Source organism: Microtus oregoni, unplaced genomic scaffold (genome assembly GCF_018167655.1).
Source record: "Microtus oregoni isolate MIOR12 unplaced genomic scaffold, Mior012 000052F_000, whole genome shotgun sequence".
Lineage (NCBI taxonomy): Eukaryota > Metazoa > Chordata > Mammalia > Rodentia > Cricetidae > Microtus > Microtus oregoni.
The window spans coordinates 104,428-119,572 of NW_024543812.1; the positions used below are offsets into that span (position 1 = coordinate 104,428).

General features: G+C 37.2%; 1 protein-coding gene across 6 annotated transcripts in view; it reads right to left on the reverse strand.

Moving 5' to 3' along the window:
* The window catches only part of LOC121437340 (phospholipid-transporting ATPase 11C), a 179,123-nt gene that overhangs the window by 62,853 nt on the left and 101,125 nt on the right, over window positions 1–15,145 (reverse strand). For 5 of the 6 annotated variants that reach the window (XM_041637219.1, XM_041637216.1, XM_041637217.1 and 2 more), the window contains exons 13-18: window positions 6,783–6,944; window positions 5,983–6,134; window positions 5,378–5,449; window positions 3,643–3,716; window positions 1,881–1,984; window positions 850–1,031 (exon numbers count right to left, since the gene is read on the reverse strand). In XM_041637219.1, the coding sequence (XP_041493153.1) occupies window positions 850–1,031; window positions 1,881–1,984; window positions 3,643–3,716; window positions 5,378–5,449; window positions 5,983–6,134; window positions 6,783–6,944 (746 nt within the window). The remainder of the gene's footprint in view (window positions 1–849; window positions 1,032–1,880; window positions 1,985–3,642; window positions 3,717–5,377; window positions 5,450–5,982; window positions 6,135–6,782; window positions 6,945–15,145) is intronic. The other variant, XM_041637221.1, reaches the window with a different exon arrangement.

Below are 15,145 nucleotides of genomic sequence, written 5' to 3' on the forward strand. Positions count from 1 at the left end.
ATTTTTAATCATATTTTAAAGTACTCAAAAATATATTCTGGCTTGTTGAAGCAGGTTAAATTCTTGTGCTGTTTACCAGAAATTTCCTTTCTGCTCATTTACCAAAATCTTACCCATTCTTCTAGGAAATAGCTCAAATAATGGTTTTACAACCCTGCTTTATGTACTGTAAGGTTGTTTTATAAAAGTTACATAAACAATTAGATGATTTAGTAAATATTAAAAAACTATATTGATAAAGGATTCATTCTTTCTTAGATACATGCATTTAATTTGAAACTATTTCTAGAGTTCAACATCTGCTGTATTTTCTATACATGGTAAAATAATCTTAGATGGCAATGCTAAATGAGATATTTCAAAATATGTAAATAAATTACTAATCTGAGTCATACTACCCTAAGTGACTGGTGATTAAAATAATAGAGCAGATCTTTATTCAGCAGATATGCTAATATGGCCTGGGGAAAGATCTGGAAGAGATAAAGAACTACAAATAATTAAGGAATACTGGCTGGTGGAGGATAAACAGTCTCCCTCAGGTAAATGCACACCAATTGGTTATCCAATACCAGATGGTCAGCTCTGAAAACAAACATACAAGCAACATTTACATATTACTTAAAATATATTACTTACATATTATATAGTAACATGAGTAACCATTTATATATTTAGAAATAGATACACAAACAGCCAAATAAAGAAAAAGAGGCCATGAATGTGAAAGAGAACAAAGTAGAGTTGGACATGGCATTTTTAGAGGAAGGAAAGGGAAGAGGAGAAATGATGTAATTATATTATAACCTCAAAAACTAAAAATAAAAATTAGCAACAGTATCTAGTTACTTGTCTTCCACAGCAGTGGCTCCAATTAAATTCATATTTGTCTCAATCTCATCAAAAATCTTTTCCAGTTTTTCTTCTCTATCCTGTAGGGCCATTTTTGCCTCTATGAGTTGTGTATTAATTCTTTCAAAATCATCTGGAGCAATTTCTTTGAAGGCTACACAAAGAGTCCGATACCCATCCTAGAAGCAAAGCAGAAGGTCTACAGTTACCTCTGTAATAGCTGAATTAATGTCCTACTATTTTAAAGATTATGTGTTGAGCATGTGTCAGTGTATGTGTATAGTTATGTGCACATAAGTGCAGGTGACTGTGGAGGCCAGAGGCATAAGATCCCCTGGAGCTGGAGGTATAGTTAGTTATGAGCTACCCACTGTGGGTACTAGGAACCAAACTTGCTGGCTCATCTGTAAGACCAGTGCATGCTCTTAACTTCTGAGCAATCTCCCTAGCCCCAATCATATTCTTGAAATGAATTTGCTTTACCCATCTGTACAGGAAAAATTCTTAACACATTTAATTTTTTTTTTTTTTTTTTTGGTTTTTCGAGACAGGGTTTCTCTGTAGCTTTGGTGACTGTCCCGGAACTAGCTCTTGTAGACCAGGCTGGCCTCGAACTCCCAGAGATCCGCCTGCCTCTGCCTCCCGAGTACTGGGATTAAAGGCGTGCACCACCACCGCCCGGCAACACATTTAATTTTTTAAAATGAACAGAATGCAGCCAAAGAGTTAACATTCAGTCAAGTTCTAAGAAACTAACAGCTCTTTAAAAAAAAAAAAACTCCTTGAAACATCTTCAACAAGTAAGATCATTGAAACATCTTCACTTAGTACTAGCTCTGACCACAGTACTAGTATAGAATAATAGTTTATGTCAAAATAAAGAATATAGGAATATAACCAAATTTCCTTGCACAAGAAATAGACCATAAAATAAACTAAATTAACTTTAACATCTATTTAAAAACCATAAACATAGTTATATGCAGTATTTCTCCACTTACTTATTGAAGGGAAGGGCATAGGCTTACCATTGCATTACGTTCCACATGGGCTTTGGTTAACTCAATTTCATGGTTATGCACCCTGGGAAAAACTGATGAATCTGCTCCTTTACAAAAAAGTAATATATCTCCTACAATAAAGAACCAAAGCACTCAACTCAGAATATGAAGACTGGTATTAGGATTTTAAGAAGAGTTAACTTTAAGATGGCCTCTCTCATACAGCTGCTATATATTTTGAGCCTGTCTTGCAATGTTAAATCAAATGGAATGAAATATCTAGAACTTTAGTTTATCAAAAGAACAATCATCATCTTTCCAGAACATTATAGACACCATAAATAAGCCAGATACTACTACATGCAGCCCTGCTATATTTCCTTGCATTAAATCATGAACTAGTAGGCTGTGTCAAGGAACTCCAGGTGACATTACTTTGAAAATGTAACTGGACATGAAGTAGAGCCAAGAACCACATTCAAACTCCAACAGCTTGAATTAATTTTGAATAAACTAGAAGAATACTTGCTTGATGGCCTGTATTGGGAACTTGAAAATATTTTTGTAGAATGCTGATATCATAAATACAGTTTTAGATCATGTACTGTTGAGTATTAAAAGACACTTTATCCTTATGAGGTAAATAGCTGAGCAAATTAAAAAATGTAGCTTTGGGACCAGCGACCTTTGTATATCATTTTTGCAGGCATTTTACCATTTGCAGAAGAATATAGGTATAGATGTGCACACATAAAAGCAGTAAGGATTTAAATGCTAAATGTTTCATTTCTAATCAAACATCTGAAGTATATTTAAGTCATAAACAAACTTCATAAGAATATATTAAAATCAATCTCATGACTTTGCAGTCATCCCAGAAGGCAGAGTAAAAGTGACCCACCTTTCTCCATTTCTCATCATTAAGGAATTTGCAAAATAATTAATACTAAAATAAATTAAGGATATTTTGAAAATTAGGCCAAAAACCACATGTGCACACATGTACATACATCTGAGAGCTTGCAAATAAAGGCATGCTGTCCCATGAGTCTTTCAGAATCTGAACAGAAGGCAAACTACCACAGTGCCTTCCAAAGATAGTGAAGAACTTAGAGATGATGGTACCCATTTCTCTGAAAAGGCAAGTTTTTTTTTTTTTTTGGTTTTTCGAGACAGGGTTTCTCTGTGGTTTTGGAGCCTGTCCTGGAACTAGCTCTTGTAGACCAGGCTGGTCTCGAACTCACAGAGATCCGCCTGCCTCTGCCTCCCGAGTGCTGGGATTAAAGGCGTGCGCCACCACCGCCCGGCAATTGAAAAGGCAAGTTTTATTCTTTCACAGTTTGTAGCACTGGAATGAAACAAAATGCCCTTTCCTAGAAACTTGGGTTAATCACACGTCTGTACTTGCTTCCAATGAGTGTAAAGCAGTAGGAGAATAATAGTGGTCAGAGAAGGATCGAAAACCAGTCACTCTCTGAACTCTAGACTTCTATAATTGGTAGTTCCAGACCATTTAACTCTTCGTATAATTTAATATAATTAATAATTCATCCATACATAGACAAATCTAAGCCATCTCATACTGTTATTACACTCTTCAAACCCTTCTCTGGCTTCTTACTGTTTTAGGATAAAATGTGACATTTCTGAAACACTAAATTGCTGTTTCAGTAAAATCTGTAAGATTACTTAATCCTAAACTACATAAAAGGTTTCTTTCCTCAAAAAAGTTGACAAAAAAATTTACAATTAGAAAAAGATAAGTAAGTCAGATTTTAAAGATGCATACCTCCTTGGGTCTTCACAATTACACTCATACGTCGGCGGATAGAATCAAAATTTAAGGTGTGGAGAAGTTCATACCTTTAGGAAAGGAAAGACAAAAAAAGTGAAATACCTAAACTACACTGAATAAGAAAAAGTATATTACTGAAACATCTTAATGAACACAAAGCTTTGCTCTTTGGATGGGAAGAGCTAGTTTTTTATACAACTGGTACTTTTATTTTTCTTTGAAATTTCTCTGCATGTAGAGCATGCTGACAATAGCAGTAAAAGCTATTTTTATTTTCTCACTGTATAACTTACAAAGAGAGTGACTGTATAAGAATGGAAAACAAAGAACTGGCTCACCAAGTCATCTCTGGAGGGGGTATAGGATGGTTGTAATTTTGGTGTGCCTACTATGCTGTCAGACAACGGGCTAGGTTCTGAGAAATTGAGATGAATCTGCCAAAGACTCTTCTCTCCAAGAACTTACCACAGTATAAAGGAGACAAAGGATAATGAACATAACTATATTCCATGTCCACGCAATACTACAATCAAAAATACTTAAAATGGAGAGAGCCAAGCACAGAAAAGCGGAGAACTGAAAAAAATGTCTCCTGGCAAGGGTATGCACTGGATTCTAAATGAATGACACGAGGAGGAAACAGGACTGACTTTTCACAGGGGAGAAAACACATGAAAGCATGTATGGCAGCACATGGTTCACACAGAGTTTAAAGTTCCAATGTCTGAAAAACTCAGTTCTATGCAAGAGATGAAATACTCAAAGTAAGCAAGGGTTGAGAACTGGGAATTTAGTGCTGTTTCAGAAATGTGCCATTCTATCCTAAAACAGTAAGAAGCCATAGAAGAGCTTAAAGAGTCCAATAACATTATGAGATGGCTTAGATTTGTCTATGCATGGATAAACTATTACTTAGATGAAATCATACAGAATAGCTAAGAAAAGGAGGGACTTGTGAATGAATATTTTCACCTATATTTCGCAAATAATTCAGCAAGACTCATTCTGGCTACTGGACACGTAAACCAAACTGGAGTTTCTACTTTAAATCCTCATTTTTGACGCTCTATGAAAAATAGCTTTTCCTACTCCAACTATATTTATATGAAATCCTGAAATGGGAGAACACAGTTCAATATTTATAGGTACATTAAGTTTTCTTTACTATCTGAATATATTTACTTTTATTTTTATTTATTTATTTATTTATTTTTTTTGGTTTTTCGAGATAGGGTTTCTCTGTGGTTTTGGAGCCTGTCCTGGAACTAGCTCTTGTAGACCAGGCTGGTCTCGAACTCACAGAGATCCGCCTGCCTCTGCCTCCCGAGTGCTGGGATTAAAGGCGTGCACCACCACCGCCCAGCTACTTTTATTTTTTGAGTTCATAATATGATTACTTGATTTATTTATAGTATAATTACATTACCCCCGTTTTTCTCCCTCCAAGCCCTTCCATAAACTACTTCTTACTCTTTCAAATCTTTTTTTTAAAATTTTAATTCATTTTACATACAACCACAATTCCCCTTCCCATCCCTCCTCCTGACCTCCTTCCCCACCTGTCCACTACTCCAAAAGGATAAGGCCTCCCATGGGGGAGTCTACAAAGTCTGGTATATTCAGTTGAGGCAGGAACAAGCCCTTCCTCCCTGCATCAGGCTGAGCAAAGCATTAATGTTCACAATTGGTTTAAAAAAAATGACAAACATCAAAATATAGAACTACTTACTCTTCTATTTCTTTTCTTTCGTTTTCTACTCGTATATGTCCATTCAAATTTCCCAAAAATGTGAACCCAAACCTATCAAAAACAATAAAGACTTGTATATCTTCAAGAAACAGTTATTTTCCTCTTTCACTGTTATTACCTATCTTTTTAAATTCCTTTCTTCTTTTATACAATCTCAATCTCCAATTGCATTTCCTATTTCATTTGCCAACAAAGAGCAAGCCAATGACTGGCTACTACTGTATTCAATCTGTAATTCCAATTTTCAGCAAACATAGTATGTGGCCTTTTAGGTACTTAGTCATCTTGAATCTCATGTGTAAACTAGATTGTCAGTTACCAAATGACATCAAAATTGCTGGCAGCATTCAGAAATTACATGTGTTATACAAAAGCTGCCACTGATTTACAAAATAGTATGACAATTTGGACTAATGTCAGAATACATGAATAAGTCAAGCTAAACAAATGTATCACTATTTTCTTTTTGAAGTTACATAATAGGAAAGGCACAAGAAAGAGTTACTGAAGCAAATGAAAAAGTAAACAAACAAACTTCTGCCCTCCTGTGGTTTCACTTTCTCAGAAGTAAAAGAAATGCTTACTTTTTTGCTCCTTTCACCAAAGCTATTTCATCTGGTGAGGAGGAGATATAGGTGAATTCAGCTGCTTCTGTAGGTCCATCAACAGCATCATTTGTTTTAATTTCTACAGTGTGACATAAACACAGGGCACGCAGAAAGAGTTCCTCCCGGTTCTGTAAAACAGAAACGGAAAATGACTATTATTTTTATCCCTAGGTAACCAGAAAGAGAACAAAGAAAAGATATTAATGTGACAGCATTTTATAATCTCTAAGAAACTAGCTAATGAAAATTTATAAATTCCCAATACTCAAAAGCATACCTAGCAACTAATAGAATTACGGGTTCATAGTCAGCATCCCTGGAATATGTATTAACTCATCCAGGTTAGAGTAGTACCACCTATACCTAAGGCTATAACTTCATAGCCTAAGAGGTAATTAGGTATCTAAGTCACAATCTAGCAATTGTTCAAGTGTCAGGAGACTTTGATCGGTTTAACATGAAAATCTAGAACTTCAAATCTATATTTGAAAAGATGACTTCTTAGAGGAGCTGATTTTTTTTTAAAAAATGTGAATCCACATACAGCCAAGTTAATGTTTTGTTCAAATGCCATTTCCTATAATTCTACTTGTAACTTCTAGTTGTTTATAAATGCTAAAGGTGTTAATAAAAGAAGGTGTATTCAAAGTACAAATGATTATTCAAAGGTCTGTATCATGTGCCCATTGGAAAATACTGTATTTCTACTATGTAATAATAACGAATGCTTATAAATATTGATTTCTCAGGGAAAATATTAATTGGGAAAATGTCACCTTATCTGCTTTATCAAAAAAGGCTGAGGGCCCATCAGTTTGAGATAATTCATCAACTTCCTGAGTTGTGCCTTTATATTTGTGTCCATCAATGCAGCATTCAATGAATTCCATGCTATTTTCAGTGAGTGTTCCAGTCTTATCGGTAAATACATAATCCACCTAAAAAGGATATAAACATATAAATTTTCATTAATATAGTTAAGTTTTAGACAGCTATAAGAAGGCAATCATATTTCCACAGCCATAGAAATCACCTATTCTAAGACTTGTCAAATGTTGGATTATAAATAAATGAATGAGAAAGTTGTGAGCATTTTCAAAGATACTGAAACTTACTTAAATGCAGAAGACTAATAGGACAGAAAACCATGACTCTTTTATTAAGCTAAACACCTTTAATTTAATCCTTTAATGTTTTTTATAAGGTAAAGTAAAAAGTCAATTTTCTAAGGAAGAAACCAACATAGTGCACCCCCCACTGTCATGTACATAATACAATGAGAAAAAATGTAATAGAAATGTACTTGTCATACAATAAAAGAAAAACTGATAATTTTTCCTCTTGAAAAGCACAATTACAATTTTATTCTATTTTATAAATTCATTGGGTGTATGTGTCCATGCCATCGCACATAACATACAAGCCAACAGAGGTTGGAGGACAACCTGTAGAAGACAGTTGTCTCCTTCCATCATGTAGGATCCAGAGATCTATCTTAGGTCATTAGGCTTTTTGATAAGCAACTTTATCTGGGGAACTATCTTGTCAGAAGAACTCTCAATAAAAATACTGCATTATGTGTGGGTGTGTGGAAGATGTCGCTCCCCCGTACCCCTCACTTGCCTGTGACAAATGACAGACAAAAGACCTGACCCTCCTCCTAACCAGTTGCAGCACTCAGGCAACCGGGCCATGCTCCTTGTCTGGGCAGCACAGTAGAGCTCACCCTTCTGGCAGAAGCAAGGGTGAACTGGCCCTGAAGGTAGGAGAGTGAGATAGCTGGCCACAGGCCCCTCATCTGCCATGTCATGGTGAGGGTAAGGGAGCTGACCCTTCCCCTTATCAGCTACATCACTTGGGAAAGTGGGCCCTGCATCTTGCCTGGGCAGCACAACAGAGCTGACCCTATTGACTAGGTGCTGGTCCCTCTGAGAACATGAGCATGGGAAATCTGGTCTTGCCCCTGATCTGACATATGGTGGTGTGTGTGGGTGGGGCAAAGAAGCTCTCTCCCTGACACCCCTCACTGCATATGGAAGGTGGGAGAGCTGTCCCCTGCACACGCCTGGGCAACACAGTAGAGCTGGCCCTTGAAGGTGTAGGAGCAGGAGAGCCAACTCCGAGAATGTGAAAGCAGAATTGGCCCCACCTCTTGCAAGGGGAAAACTAGCTGGGCAGTGCTGGAGAGCTTGCCCTGGAGGTGAAGACAGGGGAGAGCTGGTGGGCTGACCAACCCTGCAACTACCCAGGCCCAGAACCAGGGCTATGTGTTAGCCCACTCCAACATCCACCCCGTCTGTGATCTGCTGGAGCACAGGAAGGCCAGCCCTGCAGACCCAAAGCTGTAGGATCTCCATGACACAGGGCAACTGCAGGATAACCAAGAGGAGTCACAGTGAGGGCCCAGCATCGACAGTGTAGTAGAAACCAGAGGCCTTGGACCAGATCAATGACTCTCTGCAATGAACACTTGCAAGTAAAGATAATGTGGATAAAAGGGTCTACTGCGTGACTCACTGTGTCATGCTACAGCTTCCAAGATGAGATTTGTCCTTTTTTCTTTTTCTCTTGAATTTTATTTTATTTTAAGGGGGAAGCTGCAAGGGCAGAGAATTGATACAAAGGGATGGGAAATGAATGGGATCGAGATGTGTGATGCAAAGGACACAAAGAATAAGTAAAAAGAAAGTTTAATAAAAATACTGCATTGGCGTAAAAAGCATGACTGTAGAACATATACAGAAGAGAAATGTTGACAGTTATCTACTTAGGAGATATAACAGGTAAAGGGTGATAAAAACTTCTTTTCGTGTCTAGTTTTGTAGATATTCCTAAAAATGTTTCCAAATTTAAGAAAAGCAATAGGTTAAAATATAATATGTATTGTACCTTTGCAAAAATGGGAAATATGCTAATGAAATAAAATTTTCATTATATTAAATCAGTTTGAGCACTTACATTCTATCTCAGTTTTTATCTATTCTATTTATAACATCTGGCTTTTAGAAACCCACAATTTTATCCTCCTTTTCAGTAATGTATGCTTAAATAGTTAAAATTATGGGCTGACAAGAACAAGTGTAAGCACAAGATTAAGGTTTTTATAATGTACGGAAAAGAGATGAACTCCAGCAGTTGCTTTCTAATTATTTTTCAAAGCTTTTCATGGTGGCAGCACTGACACAAATAAAGCATTCTAGTCTTCCTTTTTCCCTATTAGCCAGCCAAGTTTGAATTTTCTTTTTAAATTCATCTTAGTGTTATTATTTGTGCATCACTGAGGTTTTTCTAAATAAACTGAAATTCTTTGAGGCTTTCTATTCTTGGTCAAAATATTCATTTTCATATTTCCACAAATCCTGGGTTGTTTCACATCATGCATTTAGATTAGTATTAGTTCATTCAGAGATTCTTTTGTGTGTGTGAGTATGTGGACGCCAGAGGAGAACTTTGGGTGTTGTTCCCTAGGAACTGTTCATCTCTCTTTTGAGTTAGGGTCTCTTTCTGACCTAGAACTCCCAAAGGAAGCAAGGCTAGTCCATTAGTGAGCCTCTTCAGTGTTTGTGTTAAAGTGCAACCACTATGCTAGGCCTTTTCTCAGTGGTTCCCTAGGAGAGATCTTATATCCTTGTGCTTCTGAAGGAAGCACTTTACTGACTGAGCTATCTTTCTAGCATCCTTTTAGAATCTTAAGGCATTAGTGTTAAAAGTGGTAACTTCAATATAAAATGTACAATTCTTTAGCCTCTGTGGGACAGTATAGACAGTAAAGGTCTGCAAACACCAAATCTCAAAAGTATAGGGCAAAAAACTATGAACTAAAACATGCATCTTATTTTCAAATTTAAATTACTAGGCAATGTTGATTTTGTTGGCTCTAAAATCAGAAAACTTATAAAACCATTCTCATATTCTATGTACTCAGGAAAAGTAAACAGGGGACTAGTTGTGATTTATATTTAAAAGAATTTTCATATTTAAAGGCTCGGGAAAAAAAGGGAGATTGCTGCTTGGCTCTCCCTCACAGATTCTAGCTTTGAGATGGATGAAAAGACTTCTCCATATCAGAAAACCCAAGTTCATCATTTTGTGGCTACAGAGTCTGCATTAGTTAAATATTGTAAAATATACATTTGATCCCTTTACTTTCTGAAATAGCTTCAAACACACATGGCATCTCCAGACTGGTAAGAATGTTATTTTGAGATGGGAGATCAATGAGTGTGTGTTCATATTCAGCACGGTGTGACAAAAGGTGTATCCCAACTAGATAGTCTTTGTTTTGCTGGCGGATGTAGCAAGAAAGGTGGAGGAAGATAGAGGAATCTGTAATAGGTGCTAAGACAGTTTGCTTCTATACCCTCTTTTTCCTTCCACCGACTACCTCAATTTTCTTTCTTTTCTGATGCAATGGTTACAGAACTAGGGTGAAAATACTGAGTGCTGGGCCTGTGGTACAGGCCTGTGATCTCTGCTGCCAAGGAGGCCAAGGTGGGGGTATTGCTGAGGTTAAGACATGTCTGAGCTGCAGAGTGAGTTCAAAGTCATCCTGGATATTTCACTGAGATCCTATCTCAAAAAAAAAAAAAATGCTGGAGCTATAGCTTAGTGCTAAGAGGCTTGGCTAGCATGTGTGAAGTCCTTGGTTCAATCTCTAATACTGAAAAAACAATCATATATACAAACATACATACACAAAACAAAGAAGCAATATTATTCTGAAGCAAGTAATTTCAAGTGTTTCATTTGTTCTGTAGGGAATAGGACTCAAGATTCTATAAGTGCTAAGCAAGCACTCCACACTGAAGTACACTCCCAGATCCTGTTTGAAAACTCCCTTTAGAACTCCTAAGAGGCTTATATCAGTGGGCTGTACATTTACCATACTTGGAAGTAACATTACAGATAGCTAATCATACCTTCACGTAATTTTACCATATCTAAATGGTAGTAGATTGAGGGAAGGATTCCTCTAGAGTAGTAGCCTAGAGTCTAGATAAACACAGCAGACAAACTTAATCACCTTTCCCAAAGTAAAAAAAATTAGATATGAAGAAAAGCAGAAACCACAGTTGTGGATCCCAAATGAATAAATGGAATTATGCAGTGAGTATAATCTAATAATACTAAATACCTTAAAATGGGCTCAGACAAAGAGATGACAGTGTTTCCTACTTCAATCAAATCAAAGCCTCCTAATAATTTTTTTAATTGGACCAGTTTTGGATGAAATCTATATTCTCAATATTCTCACCCTTGGAGACATTCTGGATAATGAACTAGGGTAAGTATGAATAACTGAGTAGGATTCTAAGTAATGTCTCATTACTACTTGAGGCTCTATGTCCTCTTGATGTAAAGGGATGGGTGTCTGAAAATGGGAAAAGATTGCTACATTATAAAATACCTAATATTAATAATCTCAGTCTCATGAATAAAACTCTAAAAAACCTCTGGTAATCACCAAAAAGAAATAGGTATCTTTTATATACGAATGAAATGATTGATGGCCCTATATACTTAGATATCATACTGAATAAAGGCAAGTCACTGGAAAAATTAAAGCATTAGTTTGATGGCTGGAACTTTCACCTCCATCTTACAACCCCGGAGGGGGAGGATAAAAAATCTGATGGTTAAGTTATCAACAATGGTTAATGATTTAATCAGTTATATTATGTTTTGCTACTTCTATTGAACCCTCAAAACAAAACAAGACCACCTTTCAGAGAGCTGATCATGTGAAGATTTCCTTAAAGCTGGCACACTCAAGATGGCATGAGAGGTCTGCACTCCTTCCCATGTACCTTGCCTGTTGTCATCTAGCTACCCATTAGTATCCCTTTTCATAACCACTTAAATAAAATAAGCAATATTATGACTCGCTGAGATTTTTTTGGGCCACGTTGTCAAATTAATGAAAGTCAGTCAAGAGTCTATGTAAATTTTGATTTGCAACTGGATGGTCAGAATCACAAAGAAAAACCTGCACTTGTGACTGGCAACTGAATGATGACAGTATTGTGGGATTTAGCCTTCAATTTGTATCTTCAGGTGAATAGTATCAGAATTGGAGCTCACTAGAGAATTTGGCTTGATGTATGTGTGCAAATCCTCTCTACTTCCATATTATGATGGTGTTGTGTTGAATTACTCTAAGAATAGTAAAAGAAAAAAAATTATTTTTTTCTGATCTTTTAGTGAAACTGGCTGCTAAACAGAGGTTAAATAGAACTCTTGAGCTAGACTGAAAACACGAAGTTATCTATTTTGTAAGTAAAAACTGATTAAACAAAACAACAAATAGTTTAACCTAAAGGCACACTTCAGAGTCCTGGCTTTATCACTCACAAATCTTGAGAAAAATCTCTTCATTTTTCTTTAAAGTAAAATACTTCATGTGCCAGACTATAATGACTACACATAAAGCTTAACAAAAAATATGCCCTACATTCTAAATGTTGATTAATACCGTGATTCACTTGACCAAAATTAGTCTTAAGATTCTTTCTACTTCCCCATACCATCTAATATTTCTGATTAATTATAACCATACTAATATAATTAGGTCTAATATGTTTGCCCAAATCGTTGATAATTTGAGTATTTTTAACTTCATAATAGCACCTTCAGTACATAGAACAAATCCCAGGTACATCTTAGGACGTCAAAACAACAACTTTATTGAATTAGTAGAATCGGAATTTATACTTAAGAATGATATGTTGCCAGGGGGTGGTGACACATGCCCTTAAACCTAGTCCTTGGGAGGCAGAAGCAGGTAGATCTCTGTGAGCTCGAAGCCAACCTGGTACAGAACACGTTCCAGGGTAGCAAGGTCTTCACAGAGAAAACCTACATCGAAAAACAAAACAAACAAACAAAAAAGAATAATGTCATATTAAATATAGCTGCAAAAATGAGGAATATAAAGAAGGCTAGACCCATGAGTTTTTCAAGAGTCATTAAAATCATTCAGTTTTGATAGAGGAGGGTCATCTGTCCATCTGTTGCTTTCATTGGTAAATTAATAAAGAAACTGCTTGGCCTGATAGGTCAGAACATAGGTGGGTGGAGTAGACAGAACAGAAGCTGGGAGAAAGAAAGCATAGTAGGTCAGCCGCCATGGAGCTAGCCACCAGGTCAGGCATGCTGAATCTTTCCCAGTAAGCCACCACCTTGTGGTGCTATACAGATTATTAGAAATGGGTTAGTCAAGATGTGAGAGTTAGCCAGTAAGAGGCTAGAGATAATGGGCCAGGCAGTGTTTAAAAGAATACAGTTTCCATGTAATTATTTCGGGGCAAAAGCTAGCCATGCAGGAGCGAGGTAGGACAAAAAACAGGCCTGCTCGCCTCATCACTACACAGTTTTATCAAAGATTGGTACTTTATCAAATGTATCTTAAACATTCTAATTAAATTAAGCAATCTGGAGAGTCAGTGATCTCCATCGGAGCAGGTACAGGGGGATAACCACCTAGCGAGTGAGCCAGAGTCAGAGACCACTGAGGGTCCGGACATGAATCTAGGACCTTCAAGGGAGTAGACCCAAGCCAGGACCCCTGTGGGTCTGGGTGTGAGTCTAGGACCTCCCAGGAACTAGGCCTGAGCCAGGACTTCTGCCAGTCTGGGCATGAATCTGGGAAATCCCAGGGAGTAGGAAGGAACCAGAGATCTCTGTGGGGACAGGCATGAGTCTGGGACTGCAGAGGGAGTAGGCCTAAGCCAGGACCTCTGTTAGTCCAGGCATTGTTCTGGGACATCAAAGGGAATAGACACAAACACGGAAACTCAGCAGGTCCGAGCATGAGTCTGGGACTTCTGAGGAAGTAAGCTTGAGTCAGGTCCTCTGTGGTTCTGGGAGCACCTGAGCTTGGGAACTCCAAGGCAGTAGACTGGAGCCAGAAACCTTTACAGGACCAACTTCAAGCCAGGGACTTCTACAGAGGGGATCCAGACCAGAATTTACAGAAACAGGTCAAAGTGGGTAACCTAGAACAAAGTAGGCCTGAGACAGCAAACTCCAAGGGAGCAGAGCAAAGCACAAGAGCGCTGAGCTATCTCCAGGAACACGGAGTAACCAACGGGGTAACTGGAACTGTAGCACTGACTATGCCATGAGGAACAACCATATGAGCTTTGGATTCTTTGGTACCTAGAAGATTATTCAACAGAATCTCAGACAGCCTCAACCACAAATATCAGAACAAAAGATGAGTAGAAAAGGTAAGAACACATGCAACATGACACCAGTAAAACCTAATGACCCTACAACAGAAAGACTTGAACAACCAAATATAGATGAAGCAAAAGAAAATGACCTAAAATGTTTGAAACTCTTAAAGAGGAAATGAGAAATTCCCTTAAAGAAATGAAGGAAAAGACAAACAAAAAATTGGAAGACATCAGAAACTCCCTCAAAGAAAACCAAGAAAAAGAAATGAAACATATGAAAAAAAAAACTATTCAAGACTTGAAAAGTGAAAAGGAGACAACAAAGAAAACACAAGGCGAGGGAATTATAGAAAGAGAAATGAGAAAACGCTCAGGAACCACAAACACAAACATGATCAGCAGAATACAAAAGATGGAGGAGAGAATCTCAAGCGCTGAAGATACAATAGAGGAAACAGACTCATCAGTTAAAGAAAACATTAAATCTAACAAAAGCTTAACCCCAAATATCCAGGAAATATGGGACACCATGAAACGGCCAAATCTAAGAAAATAGGGATAGAAGAAGAAGTCCAACTCAAGAGTACAGAAAATATATTTAACAAAATCATAGAAGAAAACTTTCCCAACCTAAAGAGAGATATGCCTATGAAGATACAAGAACTTACAGAATACCAAATAGACTGGATCCAAAAAAAGGTCCTCGTGCCACATAATAATCAAAACACTAAACATACAGAGTAAAGAAAGAATATTAAGAGCTGCAAAAGAAATATACCAAGTAACATATAAAGGTAGACCTATCAGAAATACACCTGACTTCTCACTGGAGACAATGAAAGTCAGAAGCTCATGGTCAGGCATTATACAGACATTAAGAGACCATGGATGCCAGCCCAGACTACTATACACAGCAAAACTTTGAATCACCATAGAAGGGCAAAACAAGATATTCCATGACA